The 19,434-nt window shown below is 40.0% G+C and overlaps 1 protein-coding gene across 1 annotated transcript in view; it reads left to right on the top strand.

Moving 5' to 3' along the window:
- Nucleotides 1-2,608: 2,608 nt before the first annotated feature.
- ATP6V0E1 (ATPase H+ transporting V0 subunit e1) overlaps nt 2,609-19,434 on the top strand; it is a 31,988-nt gene continuing 15,162 nt past the window's right edge. Inside the window, exons 1-2 of the mRNA XM_025434670.3 lie at nt 2,609-2,814; nt 8,035-8,082. Coding sequence (XP_025290455.1) covers nt 2,711-2,814; nt 8,035-8,082 — 152 coding nt within the window. The 5' untranslated portion in view covers nt 2,609-2,710. The remainder of the gene's footprint in view (nt 2,815-8,034; nt 8,083-19,434) is intronic.

Here is a 19,434-nt window from a genome sequence, read left to right as displayed (position 1 = left end):
TTAAAAAAAAAAAAAAAAAAAAAAAAAAATAAAGCATGCTGGAGTTTTCAGCTTCTCCACTAACTTCCAGGTTTCCAGATCAGCTTGGACTCTGCATGCCTGTTTTTATTTTTATTTATTTATTTATTTATTTTTATTTATTTATGATAGTCACAGAGAGAGAGAGAGAGAGGCAGAGACACAGGCAGAGGGAGAAACAGGCTCCATGCACCGGGAGCCCGACGTGGGATTCGATCCAGGGTCTCCCGGATCGGGCCCTGGGCCAAAGGCAGGCGCCAAACCGCTGCACCACCCAGGGATCCCTGCATGCCTGTTTTTATTTATAGGCCTGAGCTTAGGAAAGGGGATTAGTGGGGTTACACTGTAGCATTTCAGTCAGTTCTTACTTGTTTTATCCTTTTGGGGTTGCCTTGGAGGTTTTTCCTCTAGGAGTTGATCTCAGACTTTTCCTGTTTACACATTTAAAAATTATTGTGAACCCAAAATCTAACTTTTTTTAAAAAAAAGATTTATTTATTTATGATAGAGAGAGAGAGAGAGAGAGAGGCAGAGACACAGGAGGAGGGAGAAGCAGGCTCCACGCCAGGAGCCCGATGCAGGACTCGATCCCGGGACTCCAGGATCGCGCCCTGGGCCAAAGGCAGGTGCTAAACCGCTGAGCCACCCAGGGATCCCCAAAAATCTAACTTTTATGTGGGTTCTATCAATAATATAATTTACCATATTATAAATTAGACCAAAAATTTAACATTCATTTTAGATTCATTTTAAAATAACAATGATCAACTTGTAATACATTAACAGAAATAACATTTATTGGGAAATAACTTTTTTCCAAATTGAAAAATATAGTGGGAAGAACAACATAGTATTACATTTCTGCAAAATTCCTTAATGTCTGGCTCAATATAGAAGACAAATGGATCCTAAATAATACTTATGCATTCAATCTGTTGCAACATATTTGGGTAAAGCAAATATGGACTATGGATAATTCAGCTTCACACAGATTGGTAGTTAGAACAGAGAGGCCCGGATCCCTGGGTGGTGCAGCGGTTTGGCGCCTGCCTTTGGCCCAGGGCGCGATCCTGGAGACCGGGATCGAGTCCCATGTCGGGCTCCCTGCGTGGAGCCTGCTTCTCCCTCTGTCTATGTCTCTGCCTCTCTCTCTCTCTCTCTCTGTGACTATCATAAATAATAAATAAAATAAATAAATAAATAAAATAAAAAACAGAGAGGCCCTTACAGACCTGCTGGGAGAGTCCCAGGGACTCCCCTGGGGTCCTTGAGCCATACTGACATTTCCTGAAGTAGACTTTAAGTGCCTTGAAGGGGGAGAGTATTTCTTCATTCTACTGAATCTTTTAGTTCCCTGGCCTTGGACACCAGTTCTTACTTGGAATGTGTGATAAAATGTTTTTGACAGATTGACTGATAGAGGGAGCTATTGGTCAATACTAGCCCACAGCTATGATAGCAAAGGTGGGGATTTTCTCATTTCACAGAGGATGAAACAGATTTACACAAAACTGGTGTCTAAACGGCCACATCCCTGGGCTCCCCAACACCTGGTTTTTAAAGAAGTTGCCAGGAAGGCCAGGCGAAGGTTAATGGCATCAGCTTAAAATATTTGCCTTTATTTAAGAAATAGGGGAAACAAATCTGCAATAGCTAAAGTGGAAGCGACTCAAATGTCCATCTCCAGATGAATGAAGAAACTAAATGTGGCATATAACATACAGTAGAATGTTATTCAGCCTTAAAAAGGCTGCAACGGGAATCAAGCTTGAGAGTATTATGCTAAGTGAATCAAGGCGGTCACAAAAGGAAAAATATTGTATGATTCCACTTCTATCAGGTATCTAGAGTAGTCAAACTTAACAGAAGGTAGAACGGGGGTTGCCGGAGCTTGGGGAAGGGACAAGGAGGAGTTGTTTTATGGGCATGAAAAAGTTGTGGAGATTGGGGACTCAACAACATGCATATAGTCAATACTCTCTGACTTTACACTTCGTGGCGAAGATGGTGAATTTTATGTATATTTTACCACAATCAAAAATAAATTAAGAAAAAAATAGAAAGGAGACTTTTTTCTCTTAGTTCTGGCCGACCTCACCCCTTGTCACTCAGTTCAGTTGTACATGTGTTTATCGAACACATTGTATGTATAAGTACTCCCGAGGAGCAAGGATCCGTTAAACAGGGCCTGTCCTCGGGGAGTTTGCTCTCCAGTAGAGGGTTGGCTACGATACACGGCCACAAGGGACGCACCAACAGAATGAAACCGGTTTTGGAGAAGGCAGCGCTTGGACTGGAACTTCAGGACGGCAGAATTTCTGCTTAGACGGACACGATGACCCTCTATATCCCGCATACCGGCCAGGTGAAAGTTTGGGATCATGTTTGGAGGTGGAGCAGATGTTACCGAGTATAGGTCCGACTTCCCATCTCATCCCGGAGTCCATTCTGCTTAATGAAGAAAGCTGGTGGTCACTCGAGGTAAGTAAGCAAACAGGCTACCGCACGCGGCAACCACAGTCCAAGACCAGGGGGCCCGGGATGGGGGGGGGGGGGGGGGGGCGGAGTCCGGCGCGGAGTCACGTGGGGCGTGGAGGCGGGTCTGCGCGCTGGTCACGCGGCCCGGTGTTGACACTTCCGGGTGGGACCGAAGCGAGGCGGCTGGGCAGGGGCTCGCGCCTCCGCGGCAGCCATGGCGTACAACGGCCTCACGGTGCCTCTCATCGTGATGAGCGTGTTCTGGGGCTTCGTCGGCTTCTGCGTGCCCTGGTTTATCCCTAAGGGTCCCAACCGGGGGTAAGTGCGCTAGGGGCCCGCCTTGGGAAGGACGCGCGGCGAGGACGGCCCGGGGCGGGGGCGACCTGCCCGGGTCAGAGACCTCGCGGGGTGGTCCCCGACCGCCTGCAGACCCCCGGCTTCCTACGGCGGCAGCTCTTTGTTCCCCGGGCCGAGGGGGAGGACGCTGACTCCCGACGGACCCTCCTTGGGAAGGGGTTTCAGGGGGATTTTTTTTTTCTCACCACGGGCCTGTCTGGGGAGGGTGCGTGGGAAACGGGTTTATACCGACTCAGGGAGAAGTGTGGTCTCTTCTAAATGGCTTTCACCCCCTTAGCCCTGCCCTCCGCTCAAATGACGCCTAAACTTTAAAGGAAAGGATCAAATAAGACAGAACTTGCCCTCTGTGCCCCACATGTCGCAGTTGCAGGGGACACAAGCTTGTGCAGCAGCGCGGAGCCCAGGCCTTGCATCTAGTGGGCGCCAGGTAGTTGGGGCCTGATCTAAAGCGAGATTAATTACCGAAGGGCGGGAGGTATTGTTTAGAAGCCCCTGCGTCATACCTTTTGAGGGTGGTTCTGCGCTTGTATGCGAGTGTACCAAGTTCTTAGAATGATTGACTAAAACCTAGACTTCTTGGCTAAATAGAGCTCTATCTATTTGTTAAGTAAATCTTTTCTATTGTAGTATGAGATAGAGCCTTGTCTTCAAAGGAGCTTTGGAACAGCCTCCTTCTGGTTCCTCTTTTGCCTTTTAGTCATTTTTTCTCATCCCGAGATCATGTGGAGTGAAACTTAGGCTAAGTTGGAGCTTCGCCAAGCACCAACAAATTGGTGGCCTATGCAGCATGCATAGATGCATAGTAGGCATTCATTCAGTAAATACCCATTGAGTGGATAATTCTATTTTATTAGGGGAAATAAAATGCTATCACTTCCTTAATATTTTGTGACCTAAACTCCTTTTGCTGTCTGGAATACACTTGTATTAGACTTGGTACTTCTATCTAGCTTGAAAGTAAAACACACCTTGTTTAAAAAGGAAAAACGGTAGATGAATTTCTATCATTTGGTAGCATTCGATTTCCCCTCCTCTCCTCCCAGTAACATCAGTTATAGAGGGTCATCTCTCTAGACTATAACAGATGATGCAGAGTGTTACAATTCTAGGGTTATTAAATCAATTTGTATTAACCAAATTGAATTTCTTAGACATCTTTCTCCTACTGGAGTTAGAGACCAACAAAATACTTTGTTGTTTCTATCTTCAACTGTTTCATTACCCTACTGTCTGCTTTTCCACTCTAAATACTCAGGAAAGCATTTTTGATGTGCTTGTAACATTGACCACTCCTTTCTTAAAGACCCTGATTTGGGACCCACCATGCCTACCTAGCCTTGGGACTTGATGCCACTGCTGTTTTCCAGTGTAATGAAATGTCTCCTGTAATACATGGACTACTCAGTTTCCAACTCTAGTGTCATGATTCAGGTTTGACGGGCCAATGATAAATTATCTGGGTCTAATTCACAGCCTCTACCCTAATCCTTTTATTTCCTGCTCTTGGCAGGATTGAGCAGTTCTTAAAACACAAAATGTCTCCTAGGAATTACTGTATTACACTTTGAGAAACACTGCTCCAAGCTGGATGATCCCTGTGACCTTGAACAATTAACTTTTCAGTGTTCCCTTTCCTCATTGTAAGGTGGAAAGAAATACTAGTACTGCATTAATACTAGTTCCTCTTTATCTCCTGAAAGGCTTTGAAAGTGTTTTTTAATACATGAAGGAACTTAATTGCTTCAAGGACTAGGTGAATTTTTAATCAGAACAATTCTGATTTAAAGGATTAAAAACATTTTGATTAAAGAGATAAGTAGGGGCACCTGGGTGGCTCAGTGGTTGAGTGTCTGCCTGTGGCCAAGGTGGTGATCCCAGGGTCCTGGGATTGAGTCCTGCATTGTGCTCCTCACAGGGAGCCTGCTTCTCCCTCCTCTGCCTATGTCTCTGCCTCTCTTTGTGTTACTCATGAATAAATAAATAAACTCTTAAAAAAAGAGAGATAGATTAAGTAAAGGTACTGTGTGGCAAGGGAAGAAGAGATTTTGATGTTAAATCCTATACCCTGCAAGGTCCACACACACCAGAGTGCAGAAAAATCTCTCTGTAACCTAAAGAAAACACCTTACTCTTACTCTTTTTTATAACTGAAAATGGGCCAGATAAAAAACAGTTTGTGTTTGGAATCAGCTTTCCTGACCATTTTTTTCATGATTTCCCTCTCTTTAGGAATCCACAGATGGTCTGAAAGCTTCAGATTTTTTTCACAGTGGCTCCTTTAGGGGTAGATGTGGGGCATGGGATGGAGCTAGATCACAGGGAATTGAGTCAGCTCCTGTTTTTTCAAGCATACAGAATATTTTCAAACATACAGCAAGGCAGAAAGAATAGTAAGAGTGTGTATTCCACTGCTTAGATATAATAATTGTCAACACATTTATATTTGCTTTTTTATGTGTGAATATGTGTTTGTGTACATGTGTATATATACACATATATAATCTTGCTAAACCGTTTGAAAGTAAATTGCATTCATCATGACACTTCACCCCAAATAGTAAGTGGCATATTTGGAGGGGATATTTTATTTTTTATTTCGGTTTAAGTTTATTTATTTATTTAGGTAATCTCTATTCCTAGTGTGGGGCTCAAACTCATGATCCCAGAGATCAAGCTCTTCCGACTTAGCCAGCCTGACTGGTGGTGATAGTTTAATGAGGGGGCTTTTTATATGAAACTGGGAAGCAGGTAACAAAAAAATAGCCTCAGCAGTTTCAGCTGTCTGAGGTGGTCCTTGGGGGAGACAGAAGACAGGATTCCAGGTCGAGGCAGAGGAATGGAGGAAAATGTGCAAAAGCTCAGAATGGAGAAGAGTAAACCTGATGTGTTTTGGTTGACAGTGAGGCCAACTGCTTTCGGGAGTGGAAGTTTGCTGTTTGAAAGTGGACAGTGGTGAGGATGAGTGGAGGGAACTGATGACCAGGAAGGAGCTGGACTTGATTGTGTAGCTCTTCAAGCATTTTTTATTATGCAGCTGTCAAAGTTTTGTAGCACAAACTCACGTGCATACTTATTTGTGTATTATAAGCATAATGTATAAGTTAGATATTTTGAAGAATGTTGCTTCAGAATATATCCAGAGTCTGTCTGTCCAGTTCTCACTACCTACAATACTACCAGCCTGGTCCATGAAGTATTGCAGTCCACACCCCCAACTCCACCCCCAGACTGGTTTCACAGCTTCTCCCTCTGCCTCTCCTCCCCCAGTTTGTTTCTCCTCTACAGAGGTCCTCTTAGAATCTGAATCAGATTTTGTCAGTCCTGTGCTCATATCCCTCCAAATAGCTTCTCTTTTCCTTTCAGAGATTGCACTTCATCCTCATGAGCGTCAGAAATGGCAGAACTACAATTGAACTGTTTTAAAGGTGTTTCCAATTCTTGTCTGTATTCTCCCCTTCCCCGACCTCACTTACTACTAGGCTCCTCTCGCTCTGCTCAGCCACATTGGCCTCTGTCCTCTCTTAACTGCTGGTACCATAGAGCCTTTGCATTTGCTCTTTCCCCTGTCCAGAGGTCTGGACTCACTTGCCATGTCCTCAGCAAGTCCTTTCCTGACTGCTGTCTTTGAAGGTTGTTTTGGTTTGTTTTGTTTTTTGACAAAGTGAGAGTGGGAGAGATCACAGAGGGAGAGGCAGAGGGAGAAGCAGACTTGCCTCAGAGCAGAGGGCCTGACTTAGGGCTCCATCCCAGGATCCCAAGATGACCTGAGCCCAAGGCAGTCATATAAACAGACTGAGCCACCCAGGTGCCCCAATTGACTACCCTCTTTAAAATTGAAAGCATAGCCTCCAACCCCTGTATACCCTTATCCTCCTTTCTTGCTTTTTTCCCCTCTCCATTAGCACTTACTGACCACCTGCCAGACTAATGATACATAAGTAAATAGTTTTTGTTTAATGTTCATCTTGTTTGTTGTCGTTTGTTTTCCCTTATGATCCTGTGAACTTCACCAGGGCAGGGGTTTTCATCCGTTTTGTTTACTTTTTCCCCAGAGTCTGGTACATACTGGATACTCATTGAAAATCTACTGAGTGAACGGATGTGTCAGTATTAACCACAGAAAGTACATGAGCACACACATAACTTATAAAGGATGAATTGAAAATAAAGACAGGAATTCTGATATTTGCTACTTGCATTCTAGGAGATAGTCTTGCTTCCTCTGTAGGATGTGGAGACCCCCTCTTTGGAAATTATTCCTATGGAGGATGGAGAGCATTGAAAGGTGTTCAACTTCAGAGTATGATGTGATGAAAGTTTATTTTAGAAAGATGACTCTGAGGTGATTGTGATAGGATGAAAAGGAAGGAAGAACGTTTTGAATCTGCTAGCGTTTGATGACTAAAGGTACATAGGAGGTGTGAACATAATGATGAGAGATTTGAGGAGTGGGTCAGATAGGTGAAAAATGACAGTTTCCTCTGGGGAATAGGAAATTGGGAAGAGGAGTCTTTGGAAAGAGAAATGGGGAGAGGATACCATGAATTCAACTTTTTAAATATTGAGATTCAGCTGCTCAGAGATCCACGTTTAACTTTTTTCAGACAGGAATAGAGATGGGGAGAGGTCAACATTGGAAAGTTATATATATACATATATTTTTTTGAAGGAATCATCTCGTTTTCATTGTAAGTCTATGCAGTTCTGCCTTTTTTTTAAAGCTTATTTTTAGTAATCTCTGTCCCCAATGTGGGACTTGAACTCACGATCCCAAGATCAAGAGTCGCATGCTTTACCAACTGAGTCATCCAGGTGCTCCTAGAAAGTTAAATTTTTACAAGTACAGTGTCAGAGAAAACTACCAAGTTGGTAGTTTTCTTAGGTGTCAAAACTAATTGTCGGTGTGGCCTTTTGTGTTCATTTGTAGGGGGTTTGGACTAGTTATCTAAGCCGCGGCCTCAATACATATCCCCCCCCCCTTTTTTTTACATATCCCTTTAAATACAAATATTAATTACTTAAACTTCTGAGTGCAGTCTGTTGGTGTTTGAGCAGATTCAGTTCCCTTTTCTTGGTGCACAGACCTTACCAGTTTGATAATTTGGGAAGGAGGCTTAAGCCATCCGACAATGTCTGCTTAGTTTGCTGGTTATCTAATGATGCTTGTTTGTTTGTTTTTAGAGTTATCATCACCATGTTGGTAACCTGTTCAGTTTGCTGCTATCTCTTGTAAGTATGTCAAAAGTAGTTTTGTTTTTTTTTTTCCCAAGGTAATAGGAAATTACTCTTGGTATTTATAATGTGCGTGATTAAAGAATAAATTCGTGGAACATGATTATTGTGAAACTTTACAGTTTTGTATCATTTGAGCTTATTCCTTATGTAACATCTAGAAATAGTATCCTAAGATGGGAAAGAGCACACTTTTTTTGTGTTCAATACATTTACATAAAAACTCTACAGATGCTCTCTTTTTCTGGCAATATAAGTGTAAGTTATCTGGCACAAATTTAAATCTTATATAATTAGCTGGAAATTGCCTTTGTACTACTTTATATTTTACTATTGGGAAGAATTTAGGTGTACTCATTTCATTTAAATATCACTGTAAAGCTAATAAAGCTAGTCTTTATTATGACTTTATTTATCTGATGAACAGAAGTTGAGCTAGAATTGTAATGAAAAAGGCAATTTCTCTAACAGTCATATGCCATATCGATATATGATAATTAACACATTAGAATAGGTTATATAGTTTGCAAACTGTTGGTTGAAAACTATTTTAAGATATGTAAATTAACTCTTCAACATGTATTTTTGGAATACCGTTCTTAATCCTCATGAGTATCAGAAATGACAGAACTGTAGTTGAGCTATTGTAAAGGTTTCCAGTTCTTGTCTGCATTCTTCCCTTCCCCGAAGAATGGAACAAGTCAAGCCCCAGAAAAAAAACTGAGTGTCAATCAGTTTGTGGAAAGGATAGCCACTTCGAACTATACAAAGGCTCCTTCCTTCCTTCCTTCCTTCCTTCCTTCCTCCCTCCCTCCCTCCCTCCCTCCCTCCCTCCCTCTTTCTTTCTTCTTTCTTTCTTTCTTTCTTTCTTTCTTTCTTTCTTTCTTTCTTTCTTTCTTTCTTTCTCTTTCTTTCTTTCTTTCTTTCTTTCTTTCTTTCTTTCTTTCTTATTGAGATCTATTTTGCATACCATAAAATTCATCCTTTTATGGATTTCTTTTTAGAGTTTAGAACCAGTGGTTCTCCTTTCTTAAAGAGAGCTGTATAGCTTCCCGAGACCATTTTTTTTTTAAGATTTTATTTATGTATTCATGAGAGACACGGAGAGACAGAGGCAGAGGGAGAAGCAGGCTCCCTCTGGGGAGCCTGATGTAGAACTCGATCCCAGGACCCTGGGATCATGACCTGAGCCGAAGGCAGATGCTCAACCACTGAGCCAGCCAGGTGCTGGCTAAGGTTTTTCTAAGAGGTTTGTGGGGATGAGCCAATTCTAGTTGTTGGCATAGATCAAAATCTGCCCCTGACAAAAAGTTATTACTATGAATTTTAGGTAGGTGGCCAATCCTTCAGTCACTTGTTTGTGTGCAATTTGAAGCATTTAAAACTGAATCAGAATACAGTGTAGTGCTAAGTGATGATGGTGTTGTTTGACTGCCTCAACACAAGGGCTTAGATGTTCTACAATTGGCTCGTTTACTGTTTTTTTCTACTTAGAAAGGTAACTTTTTCAGGTGATAGAGTTCGGCTTCCAGAATGGAAGTCTGACATAGCATATGGAGAGAATTCTTAATACTAGCTGTGTTTGGCCTTAAAGAGTAAAGAAGTAGTACATACATCCTCAAAAATTTCTCATTTTAGTTTGTTTTAATTTTTATTTATTTATGATAGTCACAGAGAGAGAGAGAGAGGCAGAGACATAGGCAGAGGGAGAAGCAGGCTCCATGCACCGGGAGCCCGACGTGGGATTCGATCCTGGGTCTCCAGGATCGCGCCCTGGGCCAAAGGCAGGCGCCAAACCGTTGCACCACCCAGGGTTCCCAATTTCTCATTTTAGTAAGAGCGATTGAGCTTCAGTCTATTCCACTGAATCTCCTATAGGAATCCCAAGGGAGCTCTTTTTCAGTCCAAGAGCCAAGGAGTGATCTTGTGATTGAAAAGGCCTTTGTTTTTATTGCTTTGAAGATCTCTGCTGCCTGAGCAGCAAGGTTGGTGGTAGGGTCTTAAAAATGAGAAAATTACTACACCAAAGAATGACTTGAGATTAAGATGGGGCAGAAATGTTTTTTGACTTTCTGGTCTCCCACTGTCTTTGAAATTTGCTTGATTTTCATAATATTTTCTTGAAAACAAACAAGAAACCTTTCCAATCAGGTATAAAATGAATAACTGGACATGATGGGAAACTCTGTCTCTTTGAGTCTTAGTGATTCTAGTTGAGAAGCATCTGTGAGTCTTTACCTCTCACTGTCTAGATTTTTTCCTTTGTAGCAGACATGCCGGTGACTTCTCTGTTGACAGTGGATCAATACTGTCATCAGTGTATTAATAAAGGTAACACACAGTGTTCCAACATTAAGTGTTTCTGGAAGTCATCATATAGGGAGATGATCTGTGTAGTATAGACTTTATGAAGTTCTTTTTTTTTCTTTTGTTTCTTTGAAACCTGATCATATATCCTATTTAGTGAAATATCTGCTGGAATGTGGGTGAATGAATTGAATTCAAATTCCAAATACTTTATTCCACAAAGGGATGGGATTCTGTAATAAATTTGAAATTCAAAGACAACTTTGAAGTTCAAAAAAAACTTCACTGTTTAGCATTAGTAAGTATATTTTTTTGAAAATGCCTCTTGAAATAAATCACACCCAAACTGGATTTCCTAAGCAAAGTCACATTTTGAAATACGTTCATGGACTTTTAAATTGCCTTTGGTTTATAGCAGTTTTTTTCTCTTTCCAGTTTGTTCTGGTTTAAGGTTAGATTCATGGGGTGTAACTTGTTTGAACACTGAAAAATCAGGATCTCTGCCAGTACAACCAGTTTGTGTTAATAGTTCAGCAGAGGAATGTCTGAATGTTATACATCTGGTTCCCTCTTTGAAGCACAAGGTCACTTTTGTTCCTTAAGCATAGAGTCCTATTAGCTTTACTGTTCTCTTGGTCTTAGGTTAGTTTTTAATGTTGAATTATAATGTAGCTTACCCAGAGTTACAAAACTTATATTTTCAGGCTAAATTAGAAATTTAGTGTAGTATCGTGAAGATACAATTGCTTCTTGGAAAACATGCTTTATCTTTATTTAGCACTTGACTAATTGTAAATCTTACTAGCAGAGTGATACAGAAAAAGAAATATTGACCAAAAGTCAGGAGTCCTTTGTTCTTCTAGTCTAAATAGTATGTGGCCTGATTACATGGTAGTATGGTTTTGTGAGGTTTTAATTGAGATGCTGTGTGTGAGAACTTGTAACAGACAACAAAAAAATGTAAAGTAATACTGTCGTTGATCTGTTAAAATATTTTAATTGAGAGTAGTGTGAGTTGCTTACAAGCACAGTTTGCTTACAAGGCTATTGTAGCATGTGTTTTATTGACTCTTATTAGAGTTCATTCACTCAACTTACTTATTTAATTAAAGATTTTATTTATTCATTCATGAGAGACACAGAATGAGAGAGAGGCAGAGACACAGGCAGAGGGAGAAGCAGGCTCCATGCAGGGACTTGATCCTGGGTCTCAAGGATCAGGCCCTGGGCTGAAGGCAGGTGCTAAACCACTGAGCCACCCGGGGCTGCCCTCAACATATTTATTTAGAGCCTACTTTGTGCCAAACACTGGATAAATAGCAGTGAACAAGTAAGATGGACATATTCCCCTGCCCTCTTTAGTGAAGGGAGACAGAGAGTAAACACAGCCAGAGAAGCCTCAGTCACTTCCCAAAGTGGTTCCCTTATCTACTTGTTCCCATGGGCCCCTATTCTGTGACCCTAAACAAGTACCCATCACCCACCCCTCCAGCCTCCTAATACTGCCCATCGTATAAGGACCTACACAGCTTACAGGAACTTTGCCCGACTTGTCCAAGAAGGGTGTGCAGAGATCCACAGCTAAGCCCAGCCTTTGGTCCTGGCTCTAGAGCCAGTTTGGGTACATGATGTGATCACCTCCCAAGGTTTTCCACTTTGGTTTCCAGCCAAGTAGCCACAAGCTGGATGGCCTTTACTATAGCATATTTTCTGTTTGTTTGTTTTTTTTAACCTTCTGTTTTTTAACTTTTTAAAAGCTGCTATATGCTATTTATAAAATTGAGGGCATAGTACAACACATCTTCATTTGTCCACCTACCTTTCACTCACCTTCAAGAATTAACCAACTCATGGCCAATCCTGTTTCATCTCCACACACTCCAACTCTACCCCAGATTATTTTGAATTTATCTCTAAGTATTTCAGTGCATATATCTAAAAGATGATCTTTCTTTCTCAATGTCTAACTACAATACTGTTATCACACAGAAAGTTAATTCCTTTATATCATCAAATATATTTAAATTCCCCTAGTTGCCTCATTGTTTATTTTACAGTTAGAATGAAGATGCTTATCAAGACCACACATTGCAGCTGGTGGTTGTGCCTCTCTAGTCCCTCTTTATGAGTTTCATTTCCATTTTTCTTTTTTTCTTCTTGCACATTTTAATAGAAAAAAACTGGTTGTTTGTCCCATAGTTCTTCAGAGAGAGGTACTTGTTAATTGCATACCCATGGGATTAACACATTCTTCTTTGTTCTATGTTTCTTCTAAGTTGGTCATCATTTAGGGGTTAGATCACATTCAGGTTGAATTTTTTTGGTAAGTCTGTTTCATAAATGGTATTGATGCTTCATTAGGGGTACATAATATCTCAATTATGTTGTGGCATAATTGACAATGTTCTGTATTTGTAATTTATTAGCTAGAATACATAAATATTTATTTTGTCAACAGTTTCAGATAACTGAAAATTGTTCATAAAGGGAAGCTAGGTTCTATGTGTGGTTTTCTCTTTTCTTACCAGTTTTCAAAATAATGAATTGGGTTTCATAGCACCTTCTAAGGGTAAACAATGATTTTTTGTTTTGTGTTGATATCATTATGATCTGATATATTTAGACATATTTTATGTATTTCAATCCAGTATAATTCATGTCCTTGTTTATTTATTTTTAAAAGATTTTATGAGAGAGACAGAGAGAGAGAGAGAGAGAAGGGCAGAGACACAGGCAGAGGGAGAAGCAGGCTCCATGCAGGGAGCCCAATGCGGAACTCGATTCCGGAACTCTGGGATCACGCCCCAGGCCAAAGGCAGGCGCTACACCGCTGAGCCACCCAGAGATCCCCTGTCCTTGTTGATGTTCAGATCGTTCCATCTTTGGTCAGAGGAAGCATATGTTTTGTCTTGTTTTTTTAAAGATTTTATTTATTTGAGAGAGCACAAGTGGGAGGTGGGGGAAGTAGAGGGAGAAGCAGACTCCTTGCTGAGCAAGGAGCCTGATACGAGACTCGATCCCAGGGCCCGGAGATCCTGACCTGAGCTGAAGGCAGATGTTAAACGGACTGAACCACTCAGGTGCCTGGAAGCCTGTGTTTTATTTGGCCTTCTCTTAGTTAGCTGTTAGTGTCTGTCTTCACCTCTAGCTTTGAAGCTCCTTCAGAAAATGTATTTTTATAGATGGAGTGTCTGTCTCTGTCTCTCCACAGATTGGTGGGGTTTTTTTTGTGTCTCCTATCTCATTTGGTGATGTCTGCTAATAAAAGGAAGTGGTGGTGTCAATAATGGAAAACAGTGGGTAACTCAAATTACATTTGTTCCTGAAATATAAAGTCCTTCTGCTTTTAATCCTTTCAGCTTAGAACTCCCATATGATGGGGGCATTTGGGTGGTTCAGTCAGTTGAGCAGCTAACTCTAGTTTTCTTTTTTTTTTTTTTTTTTTAAGATTGTATTTATTTATGTGAGACCCACACACACACACAGAGAGGCAGAGACACACAGGCAGAGGGAGAAGCAGGCTCCATGCAGGGAGCCTGATGTGGGACTTGATCCTGGGTGTCCAGGATCACACCCTGGGCTGAAGGCAGCACTAAACCGCTGAGCCACCCAGGCTGCCCCTAACTCTTGGTTTCAACTCAGGTCATGATCCTCAGGGTCAGGCTTCACTTTTAGCAGGGAGTCTGCTTGAGATTCTCTCCTCTGCCCCTTCCCCCTCAAATAAATAAATCTTAAAAAAATAAAAAAATGAAGGCAACTCCCACAAGGTGTATGAGGGGATAAGAAGGTGGTAAAATCTGCCGTCATGCACCCCAAAGGAGACGTCAGGTTTTCACAAGAGTGAGAGAGAATTGTCTAGAGGCAGCACAGGGGAGCAAAGAAGTTAACCCCATTGCCAAAGCCTGGGCTATCTGGAATTAGAGTAACTTCTGCTTGAGAGAGTCTCAGAGGGAAGCTGAAGGCAATGGGAAGTGTGTGAATAGAAGGAAGTATGTAAGTGAGTGGGGGAATCATTGAGCAAGTTACAGAGAACACCGTGAGAAGGTGAAGGAAAGGGAAGAGTAGAAGTTGGGTCAAGTAGTGAAATGAGCAGAGCAGTCTGGGGATGGAATTGGGTCATAAATAGATGGTCCTGGGAGGTTTTGGGGGGGGGCGGGGATGAGGCAAACAAAGATGACATCTGTTGAACTAAGTTCTTACAGTTTCTGCTGTTGGGTGAGGATTTGGACCTGAAGGTTTTCCACAGTTAGGTTGGCACTTAGAGATGTTTTAGCAGTTAGACATGACTGCTTCCAAAGATCACATGCACTAGAATGGTGGGTTCAAGCTTTGTTTTTTTATTGTTGTTGATTTGTTTTCATGCTATGAATATTCATTTGTTGCTGCGTCATTGGTTGGAAAGATTTTCTTTTCTCCATTAAATTGCTTTGGCATCTTTGTTCAAAATGACTTGACCGTATATGTATGAGTCGGTTTCTGGATAATCTCTTCTGTTTAATCTCTTTATCTAGTCTTATCACAATACCATACTCTCTCAAATATTTAGTTATATATTGAAGTCAAGAAGTCGAAGTCTTCCATGTTTGTCCTTTAAGATTATTTGGCTATTTAAAATAGCCATATACATTTTAGAATCATCTTGTCAGTTTCTACCCCCAAAAAGCCTGTTGATTTTAGTTGGCATTGTGATGAATCTATATCAATTTGGAGAGAACTGACATTTTAACAATACTGAGTCTTCTGATCCTGAACATAGTATATATTTCCATTCATTTAGATTTTTTTTTAATTTATTTCCTTCCTTCTCCTGAATTTGGGTTTCATTTGCTCTTTCTCTAACTTAAAGTGGAGACTTAAATGATTTTAAAACTTTGTTCTCTTTTAGATGTAAGCAGTTAATGCAATAAAATTCACTTTAAGCATTGCTTTAGCCACAGCCTACAAATTTTGATGACACTGTATTTTTCATTTTTAAATATTTGGTGCTTTTCTAGATATCTTATCAGAAGATATACTCTGTAAGATTTCAGTGTTTTGCAATTGGGGCCTGTCTTATGGCCCAGCATAATGGTTTATCATGATGATCGTTTTATGTACACTTCAAAAGATTGTATATATTTTGCAATTGTTTTAAATTGAGGTTGAATTTAAACCTCACACCTGAGTGTGGTGTGTTTTATAAATGTCAGGTCAGGGTAGTTCAAATCTTTTTTGTTGTTGTTTAAGATTTTATTTATTCATGAGAGACACACAGAGAGAGCCAGAGGGAGAAGCAGGCTTCTCCTCACTGGGAGCCCGATATGGGACTTGATCCTTAGACCAGGATCACACCCTGAGCCAAAGGCAAATGCTTAATCGCTGAGCCCAGGTGTCCCTAGTTCAAATCTTTTATATCTTTATTGAGTTTTTTGGTCACTTTTAGTAATTACTGAAAGAAGGTGTTAAAGTCATCAGCTATTGTGGATTTTTCTACTTTTTACGTCTTTTCATTTTTGTTTTATAAGTTTTGAAGCTCTGTTACTAGGAGCGTACATGTTGATGATTGTTTTATCTTTCCAATGAATTGACATTTTATCATTATAAAGTATCCCTGTTCATCCTTGGTAATACTCCTTGATTTGATTTTTACTTTGTCTGATATTTAGAATCATACCACCTTTCTTATGTTTGTTATATCTGTCTTTATATTTAGAAAGTGCCTTTTTGCAGAAAGCATATAGTTCAATCTTACTTTTTTTGTCTATTCTGCTTTTGCCTTTTTTTTTTTTTTTTTTTTTTAAGATCTTATTTATTCATGAGAGAGGCAGAGATATAGGGAGAGAAGCAGCAGGCTCCTCACAGGGAGCCTGATGTGGGACTTGATCCCTGGACCCAGGATCACACCAAAGGCAAACACTCAACCACTGAACCACCCAGGCGTCCCTGCTTTTGCCTTTTACTTGGATATTTCATATATCATATAAAATTAATGTAAGTATTGACATAGCTAGATTTGGGTCCACTATTTTGTTAATTGCTTTCTATTTCTTTCATCTGTTTTATTTTTTGTTGTTGTTGTTCCTCTGTTCTTTTATGCTTTATTTTTTTAACTTAAATTCAGTTAATTAACAGGGATGCCTGGATGGCTCAGTGGTTGAGCGTCTGCGTTTGGCTTGGGTTGTGACCCCAGGGTCCTGGGATTGAGTCCTGCATTGGGCTCCCTGAAGGAGCCTGCTTCTTCTTCTGCTTATGTTTCTGCCTCTCTCCATGTATCTTTCATGAATGAATGAATGAATGAATGAATAAATAAATAAATAAATAAATAAATAAATAAATAAATAAAATCTTTAAAAAATGAATTCAATTAATTAAAATATAGTGTATTATTTTTCAGAGGTAGAGTTCAGTGATTCATCAGTCTTACATAACATTCAGGGCTCATTACGTCCTGTGCTCTCTTTATGCTTTATGTTAATGGAATATTTTTAATATTCTGTTTTAATTTTGCTAAGGGCATTTTTGCTCTACTTTCAATATTTTTCTTTTTAGTGTTGCTCTAGAAATTACAATATGCATTGTTAACTTTTCATAGAGTACTAGTTAATACTGAACCACTTCAAATAAAATACAAGTTTGCAACAATAGAATTCCTTTTACTCTGCATCATTTGTGCTATAGTTATATTTTACATCTGTGTATGTTGCAAGACACCACAGAGTTACAATTTTTACTTTAGAGGATCCTATGTCTTATAAAGAAATTAAGAAAAAAAGTTTTTTATATTTGCCCACATATTTACCCTTTTTTTTTTTTTAAGATTTTATTTATTTATTCATGAGAGACAGAGAGAGAGAGAGAGAGAGAAAGGGGCAGAGACACAGGCAGAAGGAGAAGCAGGCTCCACGTAGGGAGCCCGATGTGGCACCTCGATCCTGGGTCTCCAGGATCACGCCCTGGACTGAAGGCCGCACTAAACCGTTGAGCCACCCGGGCTGCCCTACGTATTTACCCTTTCTAGAATTCCTTATTTTTGAAGATTTGAGTTTCTGAAATCCCCTTAGTCTGAGTTTCTATCTGGTACCCCTTTAGTCTGAAGAACTTCCTGTAGTATTTCTTGTGGGACAGGTATGCTGATAACAAATTCACTAATCTTTTTTTTTTTTTTTTTTTCTTTTTTCACTAATCTTTCATTTACCTGATAATGTCTTTATTTCATGCTCATTTTTTGAAGGATAGTTTTTCTGGATGTAGAATTCTGAGTTGACAGGATTTCTTTTTCTTTTAGCTGACTTTACAGACTTCCATTGTCTTCTGGCCTCCATTGTTTCTGCAGAGAACTCAGCTGTAATTTGAATAATTGTTCCTCCTCACGCATTCTTTTTCCCCTGGATGTTTTCTCCTTATCTTTGGTTTTCAGCAGTTTGACCATGTGTGTAGGTGTAATTTTCTTTGAGTTTATTCTGATTGGAGTTTGCTGAGCTATTTGAATCTGTAAGTTTATACTTTCTATCAAATTAGAGAAAATTTCAACCTATGTGTTTTCTGGGGTTTTTTTTTTTTTTTTTTTTTTTTTTTTCCTGCTGTATTCTTTTTCTCCTGAGACTCCAGCTGCACCTATGTTTGACTGATTTTTTTCCTCAATATTTTTCTCTTATTTCTTCAGATTGGATAGTTTCTGTTGGTCTGTCTTTAGGTTCATTGACTGTTTTTTCTGCTATCTCCAAACTGCTGGTAAGCCCATCCAAAGAGTTTTAGTTCATATATTATACTTTTAGTTCTAGAATTACCATTTGGTTCTTTTTTGTAGTTTTAATTTATGTTTTGACATTCCCGATCTGTTCATTCTTTACAGCCAGTTTTTCTTTTAGGCTTTAAATAGATTTATAATAGCTGCTGTAAAGTCATTATCTTTTAATGACAACATCTGTATTATTTTGGATGGTTTGGAATTCTGTTGATTTCTTTGTTCTTGACTGTTGATTATGTTTCTTAGTTTTTTGGGGGATGACTATTTTTTACTAAATACTGGATATTGTAGATGACAGACTCTGGATTCTACTTTGTTCCTCTGAGAAAGGGCCAAATTTTGTTGTAACAGTTAAATTATTAATTGATCACCTTAAACTTGGGGAGGGTTGGTTTTATACTTTGTTGGGGCAGATCTATGTCAGTTTTGTGTTTAGATTAGAATGAATTCTCCTTTAGTGTTCCCCTTCTGGTTCTGGTATTTCAATGGAAAATATGAGGTGTTTAGCAAGTCCTTCTAACTTCAGACTCTGAATACTCTTTCTTCTGGTAGTAGGCAGCAGCTGAAATTTCCCGTCTATCCTTTCAGACTTCCTGGTGTTTTCCAGTCCTTGGCATTTTCCTGGAGCATGCACTGTTTAGGGATCAGCCAAGGTGAAGGCAAATTTATACACAGACTTTGGGGCTCCCCTTTGTGGCACCTCCCTTTTTAGATCTCACCTTTTAATTTCCAGCTGCTCTGGCAGCTCTAAACTTCATGTTTTGATACCCAAGCCAATAATGCTGCAGCTTTTTGCTGGAGCTTCAATTATCTTGCCCTACACCTGGACTGAACAGTGTTTTCAGGAGAAATGCTGTATAAAGGTATTGTGGTGGCTTCTTTCCTTTTCTTTCTTCCAGAGACAGAGCATGCATGCGTGCACAAGTGGTGTGCAGGGGAGGGGGAGAAAATCTCAAGCAGACTCCACACCCAGTGCAGAGCCCAACACAGGACTTCATCCCAGGACTCTGAGATCATGACCTGAGTTGAAATCAAGAGTCAGAAGCTTAACAAATTGAGCCACCCAGGCATCCTGGTGTGACTTTTTTCTTTAAGGATTGAATCCTCTCCAGTTTCTACCATTTTTGAACATTCTTTAGTACTATCAAATAGTTATTTTTCACATTTTGTTCAGTTTATAATTACTGTCTATAGAATGAGTATAAGCCACTCTGCTTTACCAGAGCAGAACTTAACCACTTGACTTTATTTTCAGGTTTATAGTTTTCATTTCTGTAGGTCTTCTTTTTGCTGCTTTTACAGTTTTGATTTCCTTC

This window comes from Canis lupus, chromosome 4 (genome assembly GCF_003254725.2).
Source record: "Canis lupus dingo isolate Sandy chromosome 4, ASM325472v2, whole genome shotgun sequence".
In the NCBI taxonomy this organism is placed as follows: Eukaryota; Metazoa; Chordata; class Mammalia; order Carnivora; family Canidae; genus Canis; species Canis lupus.
This window is presented reverse-complemented; position numbering and strand designations above follow the sequence as displayed.